This window comes from Cottoperca gobio, chromosome 18 (genome assembly GCF_900634415.1).
Source record: "Cottoperca gobio chromosome 18, fCotGob3.1, whole genome shotgun sequence".
In the NCBI taxonomy this organism is placed as follows: Eukaryota; Metazoa; Chordata; class Actinopteri; order Perciformes; family Bovichtidae; genus Cottoperca; species Cottoperca gobio.
In genome coordinates, this window is record NC_041372.1 from 8122218 (window position 1) to 8149819 (window position 27602).

At 39.6% G+C, this 27602-nt stretch overlaps 1 protein-coding gene across 2 annotated transcripts; it reads left to right on the top strand.

The window, feature by feature from the left end:
• Window positions 1-4685: 4685 nt before the first annotated feature.
• Window positions 4686-25934, top strand: c18h4orf54 (chromosome 18 C4orf54 homolog). Of its 2 annotated transcripts, XM_029454350.1 has the most exons (3): window positions 4686-4792; window positions 10454-15301; window positions 23634-25934. In XM_029454350.1, exon 2 carries the CDS (start codon window positions 10659-10661, stop codon window positions 15279-15281), a length of 4623 nt encoding a protein of 1540 aa, XP_029310210.1. In that variant the 5' UTR covers window positions 4686-4792; window positions 10454-10658; the 3' UTR covers window positions 15282-15301; window positions 23634-25934. The 2 variants fall into 2 exon arrangements, with proteins under 2 accessions (XP_029310210.1, XP_029310209.1); XM_029454349.1 differs by lacking the exon at window positions 4686-4792 and having other exon boundaries at window positions 10371-15301.
• Window positions 25935-27602: the final 1668 nt, after the last annotated feature.

Here is a 27602-nt window from a genome sequence, read left to right on the forward strand (position 1 = left end):
CTGACTGTGTGGCTCAGGAGAGAGAGGAGAGAAGGAGCAGCAGGAGAACAATGAGCCACACTCACAGTATATGTATAGAATGTTAGAATTAGAAGCAGGAAGTGAGACCATACCTTTACCAACACCACTATTTCTCATAACCTTAAACAGAATGTTATGATGAAAGTGAGGGCAAGTGTAAATTCTTGACAATACTGTTGTATTTATGTAACGGACAAATATAAATATTGTATACCATTTGTGCCTTTTTCGTGGAAGTCTTCTGCTTAAAACCATTTTGCTGAAAAGTGAAAAATGTCTTATACTATATTTAGCCTTTGGGCACATGACTTCTCACATAATATTAGTCGACTTTGACTATTGATAATGTGTGATTTTTCATGTGATCTAAAAATGTAAAAGTTAGATACCTGCCCTAAGTATGTCCGTACCAGATTAAAGAACAAATGTTGTGGCATCTTTCTTATCATACTAAATAAAGTTTTTGGACACAAATAAACAACAGCACAAATTACATACAAACTTTTATATTGTCCACAGAAAACAACAGTTTAAGAGTAAAAAGAACAATTAACTTCAGAAAAACGTTGATATTATATATTTTGTCTATATCTTGTGTCAGATTACTGTGCATAAGTGTTGTCATTGAACAGTTCTTCATCATATTGACTTATCATACCATATTCATCCAATCTTTTAGATTTAAAGACACATAGTAGTCACAGGGGTTGCTTTCACTAAAATAGTATGCACTGCTCTCTAGTGGTGGAAATAATAAATTCTTCTTGCGGGGATCAGAATCAAGGTCATAGGTCATGAAACCTAGACAGTAAAGAATTTGTAAACTGTTCATGAGTCTCTCTATATTAACAGCAGCAAGGCTGCTTTACAAACATAGTTACAATAGTTCCGAACACAGTAAACTTGTGTGTATTCTGTGTCATCCCTCAGTGTGGGTGGCAGGGTCAAAGGGCATGGTGGGTCAAGAGAGGAGGGATATTACATGTCTGCTCCGGTTAACTGTGTGGATGATAACTACATCTCAAATGACAATTAATACCAATTGCTTGGTATACTTATAAATAAAATAAATGAGAGTTGAGTCAGGATGTAGTAAGCTTAGCTAAGCAAAAATATTGGAAGCAGGGAGAAACAGCAAGGCTGTAAAAAAACAAAAAACACCAACACCTCTAAAATTCACAGATTAACAAGGTAAAGAAATTAGGGAGTATCAAATGGACAGGGTTCTAGTTCATCACAGGGTTTACACATATAGAAAGTCATACTTCCACTTAATGGCAGTTTCAAGTTTAGATTGAAGAGCACATGATGAATATCAACCTTTATTATCTCTGGCTCCTCTCTGTGTTGATGAAAGGCCAGTGCCAGATGGAGAAGAGATTAGTCTGCCTCTAAAGTCTCAGGACCTCGGCTAGTTGTTAGCATCATATCCTCTCTAAAATTCCAGCTGTAGCTATCAAATGCTGTGCTGCACTCAAGAACCCTACAATAGAGTGCATGCTGTATGCTAGGACCTTTCTACCACTGCTGTGGAGTCAGACTTCTGATATTGGTCCATGATTGCAATTTGGACCCTTTGTTTGAGACAGAAATAATCTAGCTAATTGGTTGACTCCATGGAAAGATCCACTGTATTTAACTTGAAAAGCAAAGGACATAAAAATAATTATTTTGTCAATTCTATTATGATATGGTAGCTTAGCAGGTTAATTACTGTACATAGATAGGCTTCAGCTTTTATGTCAGGCTAATTAGCCCACTGAGATAACTTCATATGGCTGTATTACCCTTTTCCTGACAAATACAGCAAGATTAAGGTATGTTTAAGGTCAAGCAACTGATACTTCTTGGTGAAGGTAAGTAAAAGTTGTGGTCATGATTTAATAATGAAACTTCAAGTCTACAGCCATGCTAGCAGTGAGACAATGGCGCTTAGCTAAATGCTATTGTTTAGCGTGCTAACATGCTCACAATAACAATGCAAACATGCTAAAGTTTAGCAGGTAAAATGTTTATCATGTTCGGTCTAGCATGTTAGCACGTTAACACCGACATAAACAACATTGCCATGTCATGCCAGCCATTTAGCCATCTATAGCCCTGCTGCCGTGCGATTGAAAATGTTGAAATGAGTCTCTATTAGCTGCTAAATAAGACGTCTTGCTATTCTGTGAGACATAGATCGCTTTTACAAAGTATTTCATGTCAGAGTACGAAACAATATATTAAATATGACCTAAGTGTTAAGTTTGGGCTGTTGTAATTCCAGTAGTGGATGTAAAGGAAAGCAAAGGTGTATTTATCAGTGCACTCTTCTCCTTAACTACTTATTACATTACATTACAGGTCATATGCCACCTTCTTAATCCTGCTGAACTAATGGCCCAACATGATTGACCGCCTGCTGTTTTAATGTGGACTCCTGAAGTAACTGTATCTCCTCAAGACCTGCAGTCACCAGGCCTCTCACTAAAATAGTACGCTAAATATATCCTGTTTGTGCGGCTGAGTATTCACTAATTCGGCTCCAGTCATGTTTGGAGCAACAACTGATACTCATACTCATTCTGTTTGGGCTGACAGAGTTGGAATTTCACCAGATCTGTGACCAAAAATATAAACGTGCAATTTTGGAATTTTAATGACATTTACTGGAACCACTTTGCTACCAAGGCACTCCTATTTATTTCACTCTTAAACGCCTTAACACACCAAGGGGCATGATTAATAAACAACACCAAAATGCAAAACAATTTATACCATCTGTGATGCAAATTTACAATAGTGGCGACACTCAATCAACAAAAGGTTTTAATAGATTTACGCAGACAGACGACCAACTACCGGGACCAGAGCAGAGTCTCACAGTCTGTGTGGTGAGTTGTTGTATAGCCTTAGATACTGTAAGCTATATTATTGAGGGGATTTGAGTGCCAGATCCTCACCTAACCACATATAAATGGCCCACTTGCTCACCCCCTTTGCCAGATTGTCTGCTGCAGGGGTGTGCAAACTTTTCCTGCCAGGGGCCACATGGAAAAGAACATATTTTAATAAGTGACTTTTTAGCACTTTGTGCTGTAATCTTGAATCAATTTCACTCAGCAATAAATATCCCTTCTAATGGGAACAGTGATGCTGGGCCTTGGACTGAAGAATTGCTGTCAGGTCAGTAGCATGTCTTGTAGTGCAGACTTAAAGTACATCACAGTTCAACAAGGATGTGCAGCCTGGTATCATCAAATGACGTATGAATAATAATCGATACGCATTTTTTGCTTTACACGTGTCATTTCGCTTCGCAGCAATATTAGACACTCAGAGCGAGTGCTTTTGGAAGTCAGGTGACGTACTATAAGCAGAGACAAAGTCCATGCAGGGAGAAGGATGAGGGGATGAAATGGTTCAAACAAACGCATGACTTACACCCAGGACACTGCTGTTCATCATCCTATTTAAAAATTCTAAAGTCTTCCTGCTGATTTGTTATGACCCTTACTTTTTCCGGTTAGTTCCTGCTTCCTTCTTGCCCGTTGATGTTTCTGCTTCAAAGATCAATTCTTTTGAATCCACACCTGAGTGATCAGATACTTAGAATATAGAATATATACCACTAAATGGCTAAGTTTTTCCAAATACAAGAAAATTAAATTGCTGAATTGAATATATGTGCTAGGAATGTGTCTTTCTCCAGTCAAGGAGGTGCCACTCTTGTACTACACAGAGAGGTGGTTGTGGTAGGTGGTGGGCATGCAAAGTGCATGAGACACCAGGGTTTGTGTCCTGCTTAATGTATCACATGTGTTGTTACATTTGGCTAAAACGACACTTAAGGGAAGGGAAAATCTTGATTTTAGTTAAATATTGAGTTGTGTCATATCATTGTTGACTTATTCAACATTCAATCAAGATGGCAATGTTTCATAACCTTTAAATAAGTTATTTTAAACATAACTATAACAATTATTATCATGCTTAAACTGTGGGGAGAGCAGGGAAAACAGATGGAAAATGCTGTCAGTTCACAGATACATTGAATAAAAAAAAATGCGTTTATTATATTAATTAAATATATCGCTAATATTTAATAATTAAAAATAATGTGGGCTTCTGTGCTGTTGTAAATTAGTTGTATATAAGGTCCTCTCTTTCTCTCTCTTTCTCCTTTCCCTCTTCATACTTTTTTGATTTGGTAATTTTTATCTTGTGATTTGATGTTGTTATTTTGCCAAATACTGCATCTTACCTCCTCATCTTGTTAAATATTGCACCTTACCCCATCTCATCTAATCTTCTTAAATGTTTCTATCTTATATATATATATATATATATATATATATATATATATATATATATATATATATATATATTATTTGTATTAAAATTCTTGCACTATTTGTTCCTTTTTTAGTTTTGTAAATCTTATACTGTCTCCTACTGTGTATTGCAACTGTTGCACAACAATTTTCAAAGTTATATCTATCTATAGACGTAATTTCTTGCCCGAGTGCGAATGATTTAAACTTGTACTAATACTAATACCTCTCTGAACAGAATCTTCATAGGAGAGGTGTTGATATGTTCATCTAGATCCCTTACAAGTATTACTATGTGATCACAGTAATTAAGCTTTACTAGCAGCAGCTGCATATTTGCTGACTTCCTGGGGTTACACCTCTCAGGCTACACACCGAGGCTACTCATCTACCCTCTGATTTGTGGAGGTTGTACGAGAGGAACTTCTACTCAGGGTGGTAAAATACTTTTTCTGGTATAAAATAATTTAATGTATGTTACTATTTATAGTCAGTATAAAAAATGCTATTGAAAAGAAATTCAAGATAAGGCATTAGAGGGCAGTGCTCTTAGTGGTAAGGATGCAAATGCAATATTTATCCATCATAAAGTGACACTGTGCTTTAGTGATACATATTTAAATGTTCCCTAACTACATTACATTAATAGTAATAATAATGCTTAATTTATTTATTTTTGTGTCCAGATTTCTATTGGTTTACCCCCCCCCCCCCCACCTTTTGCATTTATTATGGAAGAGGCATTGCATATGAAAATCTAGTAACTGAAATATTTTGTTAACATTGCATAACACAGCTACATCTATTCACTAGGGTAACCATATATGCATTATACATTTACATAAATTGAAATGACATACAGGAATACATGAAATACAAAAATAAATGATGATTTTTGAGTATTGTCTTAAGAGCCCTAAAGAAACCACAAGGTTAATTATGATTTATAATCTAGTTATTTATTATCAGCGCTGCTACACGCTACTTTTGAGGAGAGGCACCAGATAATTCCAACTGCCGAGCTGGCTAACTTCCGGTTAGACCTACGCTAACTTGAATGACGATAAAATAATTCAATTTGCGACTCTTCTAGACTTTCCAAATGTTATTGGACCGAATTGATCACATTATGATAGAGAAACGAATGATATTGCAGCCGTAACAGAGCACCGGGGTAGGCTGGCTGTTTTTCTTGTGTTTCGCAGGAAGAGGAAAACATATTTAAAAAGAACTGTAAAGAATCTCAGTATTATTGTTATCGTGGAGGATTGTATCATGAACATTTTGCAGATGATTTTAACGCCCAGCCCTATATTAATCATATTACCACAAACCGACAAGCAATAAACGTGGTACCTGAGTACACTCAGTTGTAGTTGGATTTATCGTAGTTGTCAAAATGATCATAATTGGCAGCCACAGCATCACTAGAACGCACCCTTATGAAATTGCAGGTTTTTGAAACTTAAAGACAGAAATAACAACAACGTAAATTCCAGACTTGTTCCATCTTTAATGTGATCTTCCAACAAACAAAAATCCAGATAGAAAAAAATAGAAAACAATATTAGGACATTTTTAAATAAAAAAAACCCCACAACACCCTGATTGTATAAGTCTGCACACCCCACCCAACTAATCCTTTGTGGAAGCACCTTTTGCATTTATTACAACAGCAAGTCTTTGTGATTAACTATTATAATACTAATATTAACTTTGCACATCGAGACTTTAGAATTTTATCCCACTCTTCTTTCAAGAAAAGTTCAAGTTCCTTCAAATTGCGAGGGGATCTCCTGTGTACTCTCTTTAGGTCATTCCACATGTTTTCGATGGGATAGAGGTCCGGGCTCTGACTGGGCCACTCCAAGACTTTGACTTTACTTTTCTGAAGCCATGCCTTGGTCGACTTGGACGTGTGCTTTGGGTCATTGTCATGTTGGAACGTGAAACTCCTCTTTATCTTCAGCTTTCTGACGGAGGACAGCAGGGTTTGTGCTAGAATATCTTGATATTTGGAGCTATTCATTATCCCGTCTATCTTGACAAGAGCCCCTGACCCAGCTGAAGAGAAGCAGCCCCAAAGCATGATGCTACCACCACCACGCTTCACAGGCGCGATGGTGTTCCTTGGACGATGAGCTGTATTGGCTTTGCGGCAAACATATCTTTAAGAATTTAGGCCGAAAAGTTCAACCTTTGTTTCCTCAGACCACAACACATCTTCCCACATGGTTTGGGGTGACTCAAACGGGCTTTGATATTTCTTTTTGTAAGAAAGGGTTCCCGTCTTGCCACCCTACTCCATGGCCCAGACATGTGCAGAATACGGGAGATGGTTGTCCCATGCAAGGAGTGACCAGTACCTGCCAGAAATTCCTGTAGATCCTTTAATGTTGCCGTGGGCCTCTTGGTAGCCTCCCTGATAAGTTTTCTCCTCGTCCTCTCATCAACTTTGGAGGGTCGTCCTGATCTTTGCAATGTCTGTGTGGTGCCACATTTTCTCCACTTATTGATGATGGTTTTGACAGTGCTCCACGGTACATGCAATGCCTTCGATATTCTTTTATATCCCTCTCCTTTGTACTTTTCAATAATTAGATCTGGCAGTTTCTTTGGTAACTCTTTGCGGTCCATGGCTCTCCCAGTACAACCCCAAACATTCAAGCAAACACTACAGCAACAGCTGACTTTACTCTGAATTTAATCAGAATCACTTTCATTGATGGCAGGTGTATGCTATTTACGTAAAGGCATGATTTTGAATGTGATTAAATAACTTTGAACACAGTTAGAGCCCCCATTATGAAAGGGTGTGCAGACTTATGCAATCAGGGTGTTGTGGTTTTTATTTATTTAAAAATGTCCTAATAATTATTATAATTATTTTCTTTCTGGATTTTTGTTTGTTGGAAGATCACATAAAGATGGAACAAGTCTGAAATTTACGCTGTTGTTATTTCTGTCTTTACGTTTCAAAAACCTGTAATTTCATAAGGGTGTGTAGACTTTTTATATCCACTGTATATTGTCTGCATGATTCTGTTCAGCCTTACGATCAGCTCATAAAGAGTATGGGTGTGATACTTGTAGTGCAATATCTCCCCCAGTTAAGCTCAGGGTCCTCTCTGGTTTCCCACTCAGTATCTACTGTATTACACTGCTGGCAGGGGGTGTCGGGGAGATTTTTGTTGCCTACCAACAGCAGACATGACAACCCCCCTCATAGCCTGGTGGTGAGTTCAGGGTCTCTACCAGCCAACCTTCAGCATTCCCAGCTATTCATTCCAATTAGACTGGACTACCTGATGCTGTCTGAGTTCTACAGTACCGTAGCTACACTGGGGATTTCCCTTAAATATCTATTTCTCATCCTAAGTGATGATAAGTCATTTTTATTCTTATGTATTAGTCTTATCATAGTTTTCAAATAGTTTTTCTGTAGCTGATGGCATAAATTGGTGAAAAAATAATTTATAGCTGCACTTCTCAATCATCTTTTATGTATATAAAAAATACATAATTCTCATTCTCCTCTTACCACTCATCTAATATACAATATTTATAATTATGGTCATAAGAAGCTTATTGAATGTATCGACAAGCCTCCTCCAGTTAAATCATTATGTAACTGGGAGTTACAACATTTGAATGATTGTGTTAATGTATGGTTGAATCTTAATATAACATTTGAAAACACATTCATATTTGTGTATGTACTCCAACCTACAAAAGATTCCAGACAAAATTGCAACCCAGCTGTTTCTGTCATCTGTGACTCTCCAGTGAGTTTCTTCATATGTCTTATGTCTTATGTCTTATATGTCAGGAGTCGTCAACTTTGGAGTCCTGTCAGAGTGTTGGCTGATTTTAGGAAAACTGTCTATTATCCTAATCCTAATGATGATTCTCATATCAGTCTGAAGTTAAAAGTCTGTCCTAAAACAATAACCAGGTGATGAACAATGAAACAGGTTTTGCTTCATTGCTCCTGTTCATGCTGGCCATTAAAAGATCTGGTACTCCTGTGTTACAAACAGCAGGAGTGATTACAATACACTTGTTTCTATGTTGGTATGGCCCCCTGACTATTGTTTTGAGACAGACTTAAAGAATTCCTTTAATATAAAAAAAAAGAAAGCTAAATTCCAAGATTTCTCTTGATATCCATGGATAATTATTCTCTCGCATTTTTGAGGGGCTGAATGTCCTTGAAAACTCACAAAACTTTGCACACATATGACATTTACGTCTAATAAGGGTCTCGTACTCGAGTGGGGCAAAATGGCTCGATACCACCCCCCCATAATGTTGCTAAAATTAAGCTGCTCGTTACACTTTCATGTGCATGTATGAAAGTTGGTAGGCAAATGTAACATCCGGAGATCTACAAAGAAGCCTCTTGGAGGTATACCCAACAGGTCAGTCAGCCGTTTTGAATTTATTCTGCAATTATGATAAATAAAATGTCCAACAGCAAGACTGAATAACGCTCGATTGAGGTCTGGCAACTCTTATCGAGGGAGATCATAAGCTTTACAGGATATCTCAAAATAACTGAAAATCACCTTAATGCCATGTATTTTTGTACTTTTTGATTTCTTTAGTTACTTTCTTTAGTTCTTTTTTTTTACTGTGGGCTTTAACAAAGCTCGGCCATGCCCACTGATGTTTTAAACTCAGCTGGACATCCAAGAATTTTATAAGATACCAAATGTTAGGTTGAAATTTTGGATACATTTTTATGTTGTTATTTTACTGGAAATTAGTACAACACAATATGCAAGGCATCTATGATATACTGTACCAGCACCATAAAAATAAGGCCTCTGGGGTTTTTACTTATTTCCTCCTCCATCATACTCCTTTTCCTTCCACCTCGTATTTAAAGGGATACTCTACTATTTCTATATGTCAAAGTCAATTCACTCATCACGGTTAGCTCTAATCAGCCTGTGAAAACTCTTGTTTAATTTCTCTGCAGGAGATTTGTGAAGTCTGACTAAATAAGTCACCTCAGTGTTATCACTTGCATATCTCTGCTTGGGTTTGGAAACTAATTTTTTTTTTATTATTATTGTTTTGTTTTTTTTAAGTCAGAAAGCTGACAAAATGGTGGAGTGGTGTGTGGATGTTTATGAGGCAGGGAGTGTCTGACAATATATGCTACAGAGTTGCAACATGGGAAGTGCAGGATTCAGCATTTTTAGAGCTTGGCCCTTAGGGACAGTCAGGATATCTCAACCTGTGCTGCAGAGTTGTTCCCAAAACCTTATGGAAATGCAATACACAGAGTACACCTTTAAATCTTATTCATTTTTTATACGATTTTGCCTATAACTACAGGATCACTCCCTCCCGGTTTTCCAGTTGGACTCAAGCACCTTCTCCAAACTTTGTGTATGAAATTGTACCTTCCCACTTATTAACTTACTGTACATGTACTGAAGATTCTTGATTTTTTATTCTATAAATTAATGTTGCACCACATATTGCCTGAATTTTTTATTTTATAAAATCACACATATGTAACTTTCCCCTACTACCTCGCCTCCCTTACCTTACTTATTTGTTTTTATTACGTATTTTTACCACATCTGCAGTGGCCAAGTAATTACATGAGGTTTCCCAGATATTTGTCATCCATGCACAGTGGATCAATTCTCATGGGGGTGTGCTGTTGCTGAGTTGTTGTCACTTGAGTGTTTATCTGTCAGACAGCCTTCATCTGAGGTGTCACAAAACCCTGCATACATTCCCTCCTGTCAAACATAGCTGCACTTTTCACATTTTGCCATGGTGCCTTCTATATTTGACCTTGGCGTGTACTCAAAAAATAAACAGCCAGTGAGTCTTCTGTCTGCACGAAACAGTTATCTGTTGGTCCGTCAGTGGTGGTCAGTCTTGTGGACTCTTGTCTCTTGACTTTCAGATTAATTAGACTTATTTATTTATTTTTAAACTAAAATGTGTTCCTGTATCTTGAAACAGGAAAAAATAGGCAAGTTGCTGCACTAAAATTAAGAGGGGAGTCCTCTCAACTATTGGTCCACGAACCACAGCTTGAGAAGCATGTGGCGTAGACAGTAGTTAGTAATGTCTCTGGTCCTTTTTAGATACTCGGCTTTGGGCTTCATATCGCGGTGAACTGGAATGTGTGGAGCGCTTCCCTTCCCTGTCATCGTGTCTGTCTAACCGGGCGCGGAGCTTTGCGCACAACACCATCTATGCCTAAAAGACTGAGGAATCCTGGGTGGCTCCGTCTCTCCGTCTCTGTTTCTTTCAGACACCAAATGTAAGCTTAAACCTGCCGGTTCCGCTATGAAGACAGAGCAAAGCTGCTTGGAGACACCGGCGACTCGAGAGGTCAAATATCTGCTCCAAAAACCGGCAGACGGAGAGGAGGATGCCCCGGAGAAGCAAGACGAAATCAAATACGCCGATTTGGAGTTAGTTGACGTGAACACAGGCGGGGAAAAGCCGGAGAAAGACTGTCGCCTTGGTGAAAATAAACAAATGTCTGTCCTTATTAACAGCAGTGACACCGGAGCTCTACGCGCAACGGAACCAAACCATGAGTTGGCGATTAAAACCAATATTAAAACTAAAAAGCACGAGGATTCTGGATTTGAGAAATATGCAGAAGATGTGAAGGAGGATCCATCTTATCCATCTTTGTCATCGGAATTTCATTGTCTTAACGCAAAGTCGGAAGATTGCCTCAAATCAGAAGACAAAGGCGAGCGTGCCATAACGCAGCCCGGGGTGTCCATAAAAGAAGACAACACAAACACACCCAGAGGTGAGGGATCACACTGCACTGATAATGATCTGGGGAGAAGTGATTCGGATGATTATGAGGAGGATGATGATGTTAGTTTAGTGCTTTCATACGCCTGCGTCCCGTGCGTAACTGAGGATGAGTCCCATTACATTACCACGCACGAGATCCAGCTCTCGGAGCTTTCTGATCATGAGGAGGACTACGACATTGGGGTGGGCTCCTCCACCAGTTGGGACATTGAGGATGACAACCAGGTGTACTCTTTTGTCGATTATGCTTCTTTTGAGGGCGATGGAGAGGTGGGGGGAAGGGGGGAAAGCCATCAGGCTCGCTCGCAGGGCCCAGCAGCAACACTCAGCACTCTGCTTGAAAGTGATCTGTGCGACGCAGCCAAGTTCACCAGCTCAGATGAGAGTGTGTCAAAGCCCCAGCAGCAGCAGCAACAGCAGTGCAGTGACAACAGTAAGGGACAGCTCCACCTGTCAATCAGAAGCACTCGAGCTATAAATGACCCTAGCAACATCCAAGCACAGGAAGGTATCCTTTATCATACCAGGCGCTCCGGGGACATGAGCCGGTTTGTGTTTAGGGGAGTTGATGGGAAGGCAGAGACGTTGTGTGACAGGGCGAAGTGTTTCATAGCCGCGCCTGGACGCTTACACTTTGGCCGCAAATTGAAGGGGAAAGAGATCACTGAGTGTTCCAGCGGTGCGTCCAGCGCTGTCAGCGAGCTGGATGACGCTGACAAGGAGGTGCGCAACCTGACAGCCAAAACCTTCAAGAGTCTGGCTTATCCTTACATTGATGCCATTAATTTCAGCACCTCCAGTGAATCATCATCAGAGCATGGGAAAGGGATAAACAGGTGGTCCACATTTGTCGACCTGAAATATGGCAATATGAATATGTCACAGGGACTGGACAAAGGTGTTGTTTCCCTTCAAAACTCAAAGGCCTCATTTGAAATAGCCAAAAATATAGACAATAAAGGTTATAAGGGCATTGCACTGGCAAGCATCAAACCGCCCACCAGCAAGATCTTCACTCTGAATGGCAACCCCCACAGCGCATCGTCATCTACAAAGCAAATAGAGCTGATGGGGGAATTCAGTCAGAGCCACGGTGGAGTGATTACACTCACAGAGACTTTGAATTTTCGTTGTAATGTCAAATCGGGAATGTCTGGGGGAGAAAGACACACAAACTTTGCACAAAATGCTGCAGGATCACGTTCCACAGATGAAGTTACCAACAATTTGCCAAGCGGCCAGATGAGAGGGGCCAGCAAGTCGCCCTCCAAAACCATGGAAGACACACACAAGAAAGCCATATTCGCATCGAGTGTGATCAAAAATGTGATTTCTAAGAAGATGCAGTTCGAGCAGGAGCGCAAGATGGAAAGAGGGGAAATAAGTGAGGCGCGTCGGACGCCTTCCCAGTGCTTTGTGCACCAGGAGAGCGACAGCTACAGGGAGAAGGGGAGCAGGGAGCTGCACAGACAGAGCTCCAAGTTTTCCGAGAGCAGCTCTGACTATACCATAATGTGCGTAGATGAATTAGGGGACATTTTGGACAGTGGCTCATGTGATACCAAGAGCGACTCAAGAAGGCAAGACTCGGCCGCTCCTGCACAAGAAACTAATTTGGAACTCGTAAGTGAAGCTGGAATCGATACTAAAAAAGGCGCATTGGAAGCGCCTAAAAGCACGCTGCTTCGCAGCCAAAATAGTGCTTTCAGATGCTGGAAACACGAGGAGGTAAAGTTTCAGAAGGATCATAAAAACGATAAAACTCCAGAGAAGTCGCCTTCAGCTAACGACCAAGAGGGCGAAGTGGATCCGTATTTTGCGGACAGCGGCAAACTGACTAAAATGTCACATTTGTTTGTGCCAAGTATCCAACTGCTGACCAGTGACGGAGAAGTCGGACAGCAGCTGCAGAACAGGAATTATACTCCATATGGAGATGGAGGAGAGATACAAAGACAATCTGACAGCAAATTATACATTGCAAACTCCAGGAGTGTGGCTACATCTAAATCTCCGGAAATTAAAATTAATTTAAGGAACGTGAGAGACAATAAAACGGAACATTTTGGCGTCTCCAAACTGCGCGCCCCTAATATAGGCTGTAACGCAGCCAGCCTCACCAGAACAGATGACTTCAAATGCCAGGAGCTGGCTGCAGCTTTAAAGGGTGAGTCGTCAGATAAAGTGCCACATTTCATGGTTAGAGACATTAGAGATAATAAAGGAAAGCTGCAAACGCCCATACACCAAGTGAGAGACGTGCGTAAATTGGTTAAAAGTTCATATCACTTTGTTTCTTTGGATAACAACGAAAATAAATCCAACTTTACATCTGCTGACAGCCATCCAGAGCAAAATAATCAAATATCTCATCGAAATCCTAATTCTGTGTCCCCCATAGTAATCAAATGTCAGTCTGTAAATACAAATAGTAACGGAAAATATTCTGGAAATCATACTGAGTTATTTAAAAGGGAGCAGTTTGACATGGACAGATCGTCTCCAGAGGGCGCTAAAAATGCTCCACTGCAAATGGCAACAGGAAGCGCAAACATAGGTAACTCAAGTAATTCCTCAGATGGAGTCATTGGTTTGAGAATTGAAAGCAGAGCAGATTCAAAGAAGCAGGAAAATATACCAGATATCACAGATAAGAAACCAGAGTCAAAGATAGCGAACCAGGGGGCTTTAGAAAAACTCCAGGCTGCTGTGAAAACCATGGAGCAGCTCTATATATATGACAAAAATGAATGGAAAAGGAAGAATGAACGCCATCTCCTGGCAGACAGCCATGTGCTTTCACAACTAGCCTGTGAAGAGCATCGAGCACCTGAGAATGAAGGAGTGAGGGGGTTCATCATGGACAAGACATTCAGAAGAGACTCCTATCCCAACAATGAAAAGACACCACCAGCGGTAGCAGCATCCCCTGGCACTGACAGCCTTCTGAGGCAAGAGGACGAAGACCTCCCAATGTTCTTTCAGAGGCCCGGCAGCCGTGATGATAGGCTGGTTGCGAGGTCAATGCAAGCCACGAGCACCACAGGGAACAAAAACATGTTCGGCCTCAACTCTAACTTTAAGGCGTCCACAACGGCAAAGCCAAACACCAACACACGAACACCTTTCAGCCCAAAGAACTTTGTTCCAAAATCCCCCAAATTGCCTCTGTCCTTAAAAATCTGTCAGACGAAGATGCGTGGAAATGAAGACGCTGAATCAAAGGTGGTAGAGAGGTGCACAAGGGAGCTCTTGAGCCCCTCAGCTGATAACGAGAACTACCTAACCATTCCGGCCAAGTCTCACGCCAGCAGCAACAAACAAGCATCGTCTGCTGATAAAGTGTACAAATTTAACACCCAGACACAACCAACCCCTCCTTCAAGACACTTGGGATCCACCACCAGGGGCTTGGAAGACCACAACCAGTCCCCTCAACCCTCCAGCATTGTGATGGACACATGCTCACCTGAGATCCCTTCTGCCACCATCTACCACTCTATGCCAATGGGCATATGCACCAATCAGCCTCAGGTGTACTGCTTCTCTCCGGCAATCACCCCTGCTCCCATCCTGGACCCCTACCAGGCCACCCAAAGGAAGATGCTCCTAGATCCCACCACTGGAAACTACTACCTGGTGGACACTCCTGTGCAACCGACCACCAAGCGACTCTTTGACCCCGAAACAGGTCAGTACGTGGACGTGCCCATGCCGCAAGCTCCTATGACCCCAGTTCCCATGCCGATCTCACCTTTGGCCCTCAGTCCAGGAGTATACGGACACACCTACATGATCTACCCAGGCTTAATGCAGACACCATCGGTTATCCCGGCCCGGACACTGGTGCAGTCGCACATGTCGATGCAGTCAGAGGCGGAGAGCAGAGACAAAGCCTTGTCGCAGCAGACTGAGGGCATGTACATGGAGAGTCCCTTCTATATGGCCACTGGAAAGTCTCCCCAGGCAGTTTACGGGGCTCAACAGTACGTCACCACCAACAGGCCGCTGCAGGGCTTCTCCAACGCCACGAAGCCAGTCATCAGCATCACCTCCCAGCAGGGGCCCCGGATCATCGCTCCGCCCTCGTTTGATGGGACCACCATGAGCTTTGTGGTGGAGCACAGATGAACGGCAGCTTACCTGGACAGGTGAGTAGTCCTGATTGTTTAGCTTGTGTATGTACAGTGTCAGGTTTAAGTAGATCTGAGTGAACCAGGATGATGTATTATGTCATGTGTGTAAAGATTGACTTTACAAAAAGTGCATTTTGCCACTATACAAAACACTTTTAATTCCATTAGAAGCAAAGATAACCTTTTCTTATTATATAAATAAATGAAGAAATCTGAATTTGCTTTCATTTTAATGGTGACATTGGTGCATTCTTTTGTCTCCCACAAATTTGATTGCACAAAAACAAATCTCTGTACATGTTCTTGTATTGTAATTGTCTGTTTTTGATATGCAAGATGGATTTCTAGTGTAATGACAATTACAATAGTACCACTGTTTCTTTTAATTGTAATAGATAGTACTTGAGAACTTGAGATGGAAAGTTTATTCTTGACGTTGAAAAGAATTTGAAAAACAAATTCTCGACACCTGCTAGTGATCCTGGAGAATGATTGTTGATATTGGAACTCAATACCCAAACAAATACTAAGAATAGATTTACCATCCCTTTCAGATTACCATAATATCATAGTTATTGGATTACCATCATTGATGTGTCTAATGTATATTGTAGCTGGTTGGGGTGCAGTTTATTAAAGCTAATTTATATACTGTTTGGTCGTTTAATCAAGAACATTGCATCATATTTCATTACCAGTCTTTTATGTTAAAATGTAATCTGCGAAAATACCCAGTAACAATAGATGTAGTGGAGTAAAAAGCACAATATTTCCTCTATGAAGTACAGTGGAAATACTCAAATAAAGAATACATACTGCCAGTCCACTCTCCACGTTCGGGGCCAAGCTACTGCCGCCCATGTTGAGGGGACACTCTTTCTTGCAAAACTTTTGTTTTATTGGGATCTAATGAGAAACTTCCATGATTAATTTTACTCTAATATCACACAAGATTGAGACTTGAGCAGCCCAAGTACCTTTCAGGCTGGTTAGGTACCCCTCCAGTCTGTCAAAGTGTCTGGTAAGCATCAAGTGACCTTAGGGCAAAGATTGACCTTAACCTTGTGTTTGAAAGAGGTCCCTCTTTTCATTCCTGTCTCTTAGGAAGTCTAAGCACAATACTAATACTATTACTACTGCTACTTTTATTGATACAAACTCTACTTCCGGGCTACAGTTAGTGCTGCTACTCTCTCTACTGCTTGACTTAAAAAAAAGAAACTCAGATTTGTTGCCCTCATGTATCTATTTACAAGATTAATTTGTATTTCTAATTATAATACTGTAGTTCTATTACTAAGCTATTCAAATCAAATCAAATCAAATCAAATTTATTTGTATAGCCCAATACCACAAATTATACATTTGTTTCAGTGTGCTTTACAGACTGTACAGGTTACGACATCCTCTGTCCTTAGACCCTCGCATCGCACAAGGAAAAACTTCCTAAAAGAAACCCCAAAATTAAAGGGGAAAAAATGGAAGAAACCTCAGGGAGAGCAACTGAGGAGGGATCCCTCTCCCAGGACGGACAGACGTGCAATAGATGTCGTGTGTACTGGATAAACAACATAGTACAAATACAACATTTGACAGAAATTATGTTGTGTTGGAAAAAAAAGAAATAGAAAGTATGGATGAATCCAGGAAAATGTCAATAAGGCTTCCCGGTGTCCAGCAGGACCAGGTCAGCAGGCGCAGCCACGATTCATGATCCTGACGTAAACTTTATCAGTGGCAACCTGCCACATGAGAGACAGACACTCCGGGGATGATACCCCGGATGGTGAGTTAGTAACTACATTTACATAAATCCATACAGATAGAGAGGGAGAAGAAGAGAGAGGGAGGGGAGGAGAGAGGAAGAGAAGGAAGAGAGCAGGGAGGTGTCCCCCGGCAGTCTAAGCCTATAGCAGCATAACTAGGGGCTGATCCAGGGCAAACCTGAGCCAGCCCTAACTATAAGCTTTATCAAAAAGGAAAGTCTTTAGCCTACTCTTAAATGTGGAGAGTGTGTCTGCCTTCCGAACACAAACTGGAAGCTAGTTCCACTGGAGAGGAGCTTGATAGCTGAAGGCTCTGGCTCCCATTGTACTCTTAGAGACTCTAGGAACCACAAGTAACCCTGCAGTCTGGGAGCGTAATGCTCTAGTTGGTTTATAAGGTACTATGAGATCTTTAAGATATGCTGGAGCCTGACCATTAATTGATTTGTAAGTCAGGAGAAGGATTTTGAATTCTATTCTGTATTTTACCGGGAGCCAGTGCAGTGCAGCTAATACAGGAGTAATATGATCCCGTTTCCTTGTTCTAGTCAATACACGTGCCGCTGCATTTTGGATCAACTGAAGAGTCTTAAGCGACTTTTTGGGACAACCTGATAACAATGAGTTGCAGTAATCCAGCCTTGAAGTAACAAATGCATGGACTAGTTTTTCTGCATCATTTTGAGACAGGATGTGTCTTATTTTTGCAATGTTACGTAGATGAAAGAAGGCAGTCCTTGAGATTTGTTTTATGTGGGAGTTAAACGACAGATCTTGATCAAAGATGACGCCAAGATTCCTTACAGTGGTGCTGGAGGCCAAGTTAATGCCATCCAGATCTTCTATGTCATTAGAAAATGCGTTTCGGAGGCGTTTAGGGCCAAGTATAATAACTTCAGTTTTGTCTGTGTTTAACATCAAAAAGTTGCTAGACATCCAAGTTTTTATGTCCTTAAGGCATGCTTGAAGTTCAGCCAATTGATTGGTTTCATCTGGTTTAATTGATAGATATAATTGGGTATCATCCGCATAACAATGAAAGTTTATAGAGTGGTTCCTTATAATATTGCCCAAAGGAAGCATATATAAGGTGAATAGAATCGGTCCAAGTACAGAACCCTGCGGAACTCCAAGACTGACTTTGGCTGTCATGGAAGATTTATCGTTAACAAGTACAAATTGAGATCGCTCAGATAAATAGGACTTGAACCAGTTTAGTGCGGTTCCTTTTATGCCAACACAATGTTCCAGTCTCTGTAGTAGAATGTCATGATCAACAGTGTCGAAAGCAGCACTGAGGTCTAACAAGACAAGAACAGAGACAAGTCCTTTGTCTGATGCCAATAGAAGGTCATTGGTAACTTTCACCAGTGCCGTCTCTGTGCTATGATGAACTCTAAATCCAGATTGAAAAACCTCAAATAAACTATTATTATGTAAAAAGTCACACAACTGTTTTGCGACTGCTTTCTCAAGGATTTTAGCGAGAAAGGGTAGGTTAGATATCGGCCTATAGTTGGCTAAAACCTCTGGATCAAGACTAGGCTTTTTAAGAAGTGGTTTTATTACAACTACTTTAAAGGATTTTGGTACGTAGCCAGATAATAGAGACAGGTTGATCATATTTAATAACGAAGTGTTAATTAAGGGTAAAACTTCTTTAAACAGTTTAGTTGGAATCGGGTCTAAAAGACAGGTTGATGGTTTAGACGATGAGATTGTTGAAGTTAGTTGGTTAAGGTTGATTGGAGTAAAACAGTCTAGATATATTTCAGGAGTTACAGATGTTTTTAAAATTCCAACAGTTGAAGTTAAGTCATTACCAATTGAGGTCAGGAGGAGATTAATTTTGTCTCTAATAATTATAATTTTATCGTTAAAGAAACTCATGAAGTCGTCACTACTGAGAGATATAGGAACAGAAGGCTCTGTAGAGCTGTGGCTCTCTGTCAGCCTGGCTACAGTGCCAAAGGTCAATGATCGATTTTGTGATCGTATCATCTGATCTGAGGCCGCAGATCAGAAAGGGGGACCAAAGAGTGTGTGCCAACTACAGGGGCATCACACTTCTCAGCCTCCCCGGTAAAGTCTACTCCAAGGTGCTGGAAAGGAGGGTTTGGCCGATAGTCGAACCTCTGATTGAAAAGGAACAATGTGGATTCTGTCCTGGAACAATGGAGAGTGAACAACTCTTCACTCTCGCAAGGATCCTGGAGGGGGCCTGGGAGTACGCCCGTCCGGTCTACATGTGTTTTGTGGATCTGGAGAAGGCGTATGACCGGGTCCCCCGGGTGATACTGTGGGAGGTGCTGCGGGAGTATGGGGTTAGTGGGTCACTTCTGAGAGCCATCCAATCCCTGTACGCCCAAAGCGAGAGTTGTGTCCGGATACTCGGCAGTAAGTCGGACTCGTTCCCAGTGAATGTTGGCCTCCGCCAGGGCTGCGTTTTATCACCAATCCTGTTCGTGATTTTCACAGACAGGATATCGAGGTGTAGTCGTGGAGAAGAGGGGTTGCAGTTCGGTGGCCTGGGGATCTCATCGCTGCTCTTTGCAGATGATGTGGTCCTTATGGCATCATCGGTCTGTGACCTTCAACAGTCACTGGATCAGTTCGCAGCCGAGTGTGCAGCGGTTGGGATGAGGATCAGCACCTCCAAATCTGAGGCCATGACTCTCAGCAGGAAACCGGTGGATTGCCTACTCCGGGTAGGGAATGAGCCCTTACACCAAGTGAAGGAGTTCAAGTACCTTGGGGTCTTGTTCGCAAGTGAGGGCACGATGGTGCGAGAGATTGGCCGGAGAATCGGAGCAGCGGGGGCGATATTACAGTCACTTTACCGCACCGTTGTGACGAAAAGAGAGCTGAGCCGGAAGGCAAAGCTCTCAATCTTCCGGGCAATCTTCGTTCCTACCCTCACCTATGGTCATGAAGGCTGGGTCATGACCGAAAGAACGAGATCACGGGTACAAGCGGCCAAAATGGGTTTTCTCAAACGGGTGGCTGGCATCTCCCTTAGAAATAGGGTGAGAAGCTCAGGAGCGTTGCAAGGAGCCAGTTGAGGTGCTTCGGGCATCTAGTAAGGATGCCACCTGGGCGCCTCCCTAGGGAGGTGTTCCAGGCATGTCCAGCTAGGAAGAGACCCCGGGGAAGACCCAGGACTCGGTGGAGAGATTATATCTCCTCACTGGCCTGGGAACGCCTCGGGATCCCCCAGTTGGAGCTGGCGGATGTGACCCGGAGAAGGGAAGTTTGGGGTTCCTTACTGGAGCTGCTGCCCCCGCGACCCGACCCCGGATAAGCTGTAGACGATGGATGGATGGATGGATAGTAGATCCAATACATGCACAGTTTATTATTGACTGTTATCCAGATCAAAGCAATACCCAATCAAATGATGGCTCTGCTCGATTCATCTTGATTGACCCACTAAGACTTTGTAATGAAAAGTGGCATCATGAAAATAAAAACAGACTTTGGAAAAGGACATTTTAAATAAAAACTACTGGGTCTTATTAATTAATTTCTAAATGACACATTAGGCTTCCTTACCAATTGGGCTTTATTTTCCTGCTATCGTCAAAGGTTTAAACAAATAACTTGCAGTAAACTCTGTTATAATTCAAAAGAAACAGGATGAAATAACATAATCGTCAGTATATGGGCATTTATTTCATGTCTTGTTTATTTATTCTCAACACTTTGTGTCTCCATAGAGGCCCGTATCTAACCTCAAAAAGCCTTTAAGTACATAGTGGATTGAATTCACTCTCTCCATGTGACAATTTAACACCCTAAAGGCAACTTAGTCAGTCTATTTATGAAATTTCTAGTATCATTCCGATTGGATAAGGGCATTAAGCATGCAACCAATCATGCACTAAGATTCAACATGCATGCAAAAGGAAGAGAGACTATGTGCTTGTAAAGTTTGCAACTGAGCACCTCTGCAGACGCTAGCACTCACAAGCTGTGAATTCTGATATCACAGCAGAGATACAGAGGATTATATTGATATAAGATTCTTCATGGGCTAGGTGTTTGAAAGTGTATGGTGGACACACTGTAGTGTGTGCAGGAGTAAAAGGTCATGCGATGGCAGGCGTTTATTATGCGCATACACAGACTGCCTCAGCTGCTGCTTGACATCAAGAGGCTGCCTGGCAGGTCAGAGTCGCAGTGGGGTCAGACGGCTTTTTATAGGACCAGTCATTTAAAGACAGAGAGCACATGGCCTCCGATCAGCAATTACATAAACACAACATGCCACATAGCAGCAGGACATTTGGAGTTCCCCTTCTCATCTGAGAGATTCACATACTGGAGGGGATCAGTTATGTTTATAAAGAAAACAGATAGCCTGTAGTCTCGTAGTCTAGGCTGGAAAAATGGGCTTTTAAATGGAAAGTTGTTTAAATCCTAAAGACTGGATACAAAACTGTGTTTGGGGAACGTCGATGAACAATTATTGTGTACAACTATTGTCGTGGTTCCTTTGAGTTTGGCAATGGACACATTACCTACAGGTTTAAAAAATGCAGATTGTTCACAAAATGTTGAAACTAAAGGTGGATACAAGAGAACATACTGTATGTATGTTTTATATGGAAATTGATTAATCTCAAAACTAATTTGGCAGTGATTAATCTGCAAGGGCAATATCTGAGAGAGTACATGGATAGGTTCAGAACAGAGCATGGTGTAACTCAAGCAAATACAGAAGTCTTTTCTACTTTAAGATATAACACCATTTTCATCAAACTTTTTATTTTATTTTACAACACCACTGTTACCAAAGTCTTCATCTGTCCATCAAGTCTAACATGGCCAATTATGTTATTGGCTAATTGAAAGTATTTGATATTTACTTGAGGCTTGGTTTATGAACACCCCCATACCAACATAGTGATGGGTAACTGTGTCAGATTAATTGATTGAAACATTAAATGATAGCGGAAATTTGAATTGAATGATTGATGATACATTTTACGTTTTTGTCTTCCATATTGGTTACTAAATATGAATTATGCGCCACCGGTTATAAAACACATACAAACATATAAGATAGGTGGGCAACAGGTTTGGGGAAGGGAGAGAGCCCTTTCAGTTTATCAGTGCGCAGTAAGAGAGAAATGCTTTGGAAGGCAACACACCTGAGGTCGGTCCAGTCCATAGCTTAGCATTTAAAGACGTGTCCTTATAACTCATGACTGTCCGTACATAAACCAGGAAACACAGTTTGTTGGTTTTATTTCTCACTAACAGAATAATAATAATAATAATAATAATAATAATACGTTAGACTTATATACCGCCCGGACTGACTGACTGACAGGCAGATGGACAGACTTGCACAGGAGTAAACAAAACATGCAGTAAATATATCAACACTAGAAGAGAAATATATATAGCTGTATAATACAATGCACAATATAAAGAATACATTATAATACTCTAAAACGTAAAATACGCTTAATGATTAGCTTGTTTTGTTCCAATAGTAGAGGTGAAATACTGCCCCCTATTTCTTTGTTGCAGGTGGCTCGAAACTACACATTGTACCTGAACAGACAAGACATTTTGGGAGAAAATGTGTTTTTGTTTTTCTTTCTTTTTCTTTGGTTAACAGATAGTTGTTGAGTCGTAGTTCTATGACCTACCACTACTTTTGAGATGAGGAAGCTCAAGCATAGTAGTATGTACATGTATGTAAGTAAAGACACAGTGAAGCAAACACTGTTGTCCTTCTCATTATTACACTGTAAAGGAAAAAATTATAATCTAATTAGAGGCCTTACTCTAGGAACTAGTTACATTAACTTTTCTCAAGTATCTAAAGTTAGCCTGGTTTCAGACTACTGTTGAGGTCTGTTCACATTTCTAATTATTTCAGTAATTTAAAAAGGTCCGCTTTTATCTAATCAGTCAGAAAATCTTTTGGAAATTGTCAAAATAAATAATTTGACAGATGGCCAGTCTGGTTTCCCTACAATGCCTTCTTAAAAGTGCTATACAATAAATAATGAATATTCATTAAATAAAATATAAAATAAATATAAAATAAATATAAAATAAATATAAAATAAATATAAAATAAATATAAAATAAATATAAATATAAAATCAAAATAAATATAAATATAAAATAAATATAAATTAAAAATAAAATAAAATAAAAATAAAAATAAAAATAAAAATAAAAATAAAAATAAAAATAAAAATAAAAATAAAAATAAAAATAAAAATAAAAATAAAAATAAAAATAAAAATAAAAATAAAAATAAAAATAAAAATAAATCACCTATACAGATTATAGTAAATCAATTTACAGACAAAAAACAAATATTAAATTGCCATATTTAAGATATAATATATCTGCTTACAGCAAACTATAGCAGACTGTGTCTAATACTTCAGTCACTACTGATTGGTTTGGGAAAAATAACCCCCTTCAAGCAGAAATCAGCTAACATGAACATGATTTCAGACTGAGTAATGAAGAAAAACAGCTCTAATGGATTTCAGCTGTTAATGTGTACATTTAAATTAAGTGTCTGTTTTTGTTTTCTTGGTTCCCAACAGGGCTGAGTTCTGAGTGGATGCTGGACTGCTCTGGGTTCTGGTCTCTTCGTAGTGCATTTTCTATTTTTATTGGCTTGAGTTGATGGATCAGGCCCATTGTATAAAGTGCTCATACACATCCTACTTTCCCAAACGTGTACAAGATGTGTATAAAGTATGTATTTCATTTCACCACATTGTAAAAATGTGAAAGTCTCACTTAATTAATTTGTAGGCCTATATTGCAATGTCTTTGCTAGCACTGTAATCCATCATCCCCTAAACTCATCAGGATTTAATTTGTATTTTGTTTGTGATTTTGTAATTCATTTAATTTCAACACATTATTGCTTAATAACTTTTATGATGACTATATCTATACCAGTTAACATGTTCTTACCGTCTCTTGTATGTTGGCTTTTATGCAGTGTCATGACTATTGCTTTACAAAAGTCAGCATTTACCAATATGTGTTTTTATGTCACAATAAGTTTTTATGTCACAATAAGTTAATGAACCATGTTGAACTCATTTACATAACACTATTGATGAAATGTGTGTGTTGCACCTATACAATGGTAGACACCCTAGAGATCTCTCACTTGTCCTGCATAGCAGAATATTTAATACATTTTTAAATATTATATCACATTAGAATCATTTAAGTTTTGCACATGGACATGAATTAATTATTCAAGGAAAATCCTTCTTCCACTCACTGGAATGTAAAGAAATAGGGTTTTAGTTTCCAAGCAGCACTTAAAAAGGTGTAAAGAGCAGTGCAGCTACAGGATGCGATCTAGCAGAAGGGCAAAGAGGGACCTCAAGGATGACTCTACAGTTTGTACAGATGTACCTTTTAGCCCCATTTGACATGTATTTTTATGTGTAACACTGTTTCTAAGTAATTATTTTGACACTGACTTATTGTTTTGTACTTAAAATAGTTCAGACAATGGATCTGCTGGCCAGTCCATCCTTTTGTTTTGAATCAACTGTTTGTTACTTTACTGTCTTTATGCTAAGACACTAGAAATCAAACATCAGACATTCTTTTATAATAGTGACAATGATGTTGTTGTTATAAAAGAATACCACCCCATTTGTGAAAAGATCACAGTGATTTTTTTTTAGATGTTTTTTCTAAGAAGTGTTCATGTTTAATAGTATTGTATTATATTGAAATGAATAGTTATGAAGGTTTTTGTTTTAATTAATGTAGAAAATGCTAAACTGTGGTCACTGTTTTGGATTTAAATGTTGCTCCATGACTGCAGTCTATCACTTTGCCATAACTGTGTTAGGACAATATTATACATTCAGATTGGAAAAAGTCTAAATTAAAGGGTCGGATCTAAAACATTTTGATTTGCACTAGCTGGTAGATAAAAAACAAAACGAAAAAACAGTATGGGGGTCATATGGCATAACAAAAATTATGTGGAAATCTGTGCAAACGAATTGCTAAATCGTTTGATAAACCGAGTGCGCGGATTAATATACCAAGCAAATAGATTCCTACACCTATTAATAATCCGAGGATTGAAAAACACATTGGGGGGAAACATGATTTCAGATGCAAATATTTTTCTTTGACCATATGAAACCTGGAAGGCTCTGTAAAAAAGAGAGGATGCTTTTTAACTTTTTTTAATCCTCATTTTTCAAAACCGGAGGCAGAAATCTAAGAGACATATCTCAATATCCAGACAAATAAAACGAAAACCGTCGGTATCACTATATGCCACTAGAGTTAAGGGAGAAATTAACTTTCTTTTGTTTTGTGGTTTTTGCAGCACTTTGCAAGTAATATTGCAGCAGAGGTTTTTGAATATGCATAGAGAAAAGCTAGTTTTTTCTCATGTGCAACAGAGCAAAAATACAGTTTGTTATATAGGGAAATTAATTTCTGTGTAAATACTTTTTTTCTCAAGAAAGGCCTCATGTTCTGATTCAAAGCCTTACACAAGGACCTTCAAACAGGGTGGGGGGTTGAAGCCAGACCATCCTGCTGCTTTGAAACTATGACGATACATATTGTGAATGTAAAAGAAAGTCAATGAGTCACGAAGAGAAAAAGTCAAGACGTTTTTGACCTCTGGAATGAGGGTACTTTTATTTCAAACGGTGAAAGGTGGATTTAGATGTAGAATCTTGTCCCAAGTGAAAGTAATGCTCAAATAAAGGCTTTGTTTAGGTATATTATTTTTGATGTGTTTTGCCAGTGTACAGTTTCGATTCAAGATTGTGTCACGAATACACCCTGGGATGTTTCATCAGATTAAATGTGTGAAAATGTAATAAACACAAAACCCTTTTGCAGACTTCTCTGTCATGTTTTTCACTGATTGTTGTTCGTACAGGTTCGTAGTTTTATTTTTTATTTTCATTCCATATTGTACAAATACAAAGTTTTGGATTCTGCGCCGCATTCAAACTATATGTATAGTTTTGATTTTTAAAGGAATACCAACAGTATTTTTGCAAAAAACACCTATAAACACAATGTAGGTATGAATTGTCTGTACTGTAGTCTCTCGAAAAGTATAACATTATTGTACCTCTTCTGTCAAACATAAATAGTCTGGAGGTGCTGTGTGCGTGGAGTAGCTAATTGAAGCCAACTACTGTAGTCACAAAAAATAACTTGTTAGGTGGTTATGGTTTAACTCATCAAAATCATTTGTTGCATTGTTATCAGAAGAAATGCATTATTTGATAAAAATAGGAGACACAACACTGTAAGGGTGTGGGTGGTGGTACGCCTTCCAAACACCAGAAGGTCGTGAGTTCAATACTAGGGCTGCCACCATTGTGCCCCTGAGCAAGGCACTTAACCAAGAGTTGCTCCAGGGAGACTGTCCCTGTAGTTAGTTCACTGTAAGTCACTCTGGATAAGAGCATCTGCAAAATGACCTGTAATTTAATGTAATTACAGTTTATTTAGCTGACGCTTTTGTCCAAAGCGACGTACAAAAAGTGCAAACAATCATCATGAGGATACAACTCCGAACAGCAAGAATCTTGCAAGTACATTAGCTTCAAATAGGTACAATCCTTTAAGTGCAAAACAATATCTTCAAATAAGCCAAACCAAGTGCAACATACAGAAACAATAGAATAAGAATTAAACTATTAGCTACAAATAAGCCAAACCAATATAAGTGCAACATACAAAGAACTGTTTTTTTAGTTTTTTTATATGTAATGTAAGAGTGTAATTTCAATTTGATGACTATATTTTCAACATGTAACCGGTTCTACAGGAGCCGCTGCACAGGTTTCTTGGCAAAAACGTAAAAAGTGGAATTCTTTGCATACCTTACAGTGTTATACACAATTTTACAAGTAAGTAAGGTATGGCGGCTTGAACAGCATAGAATTGTCTATATTTGTCATTCATAGTACATATTAGCTATTATCACCTGCTTCCAGTCTATATGCTAAGCTAGGCTAACCAGGTCCTGACTCTAGCTCTGGGCTAGACACGCACAGACATGAGACTGATATTAATTAGTATATTTCCCAATATGTTGAACTATTACTTTAATAAGGACAATATGCTTTTTAGCTGGTCTGAAACTGTAATGAACACTTTCTGCAGGCAGACAGCCTTTCAGAGACAGACGTTGTATTTAGACACTCAAAACATGATATGATATTATGTCCATTCTGTCCTATTGAGGAGTCCAGGTTGTTTCTTTGGAATCAGTTCTTTTCGGCCACAGTTGACCAAAAATAACTTGCACAAAAATTACATCTGTGGTGTTCATCTTCTAGAAGTCCCATTCAGCACTGACAATATACCCGCGGGTTTGCGAGGCCCGCAAACTGGCTTAGCACTGATGATGTTGAAATGTGCTAAAGTGTTAAAGGCTTCTCTGCTGGCTGTGGGCGCATATAGAAACTGGGTTAGCAGGGGATGATAGACACAGGATCATTTTACAGAGCCCTAACTGTATACACACAGAGTCATTGTGTCTGCAACGC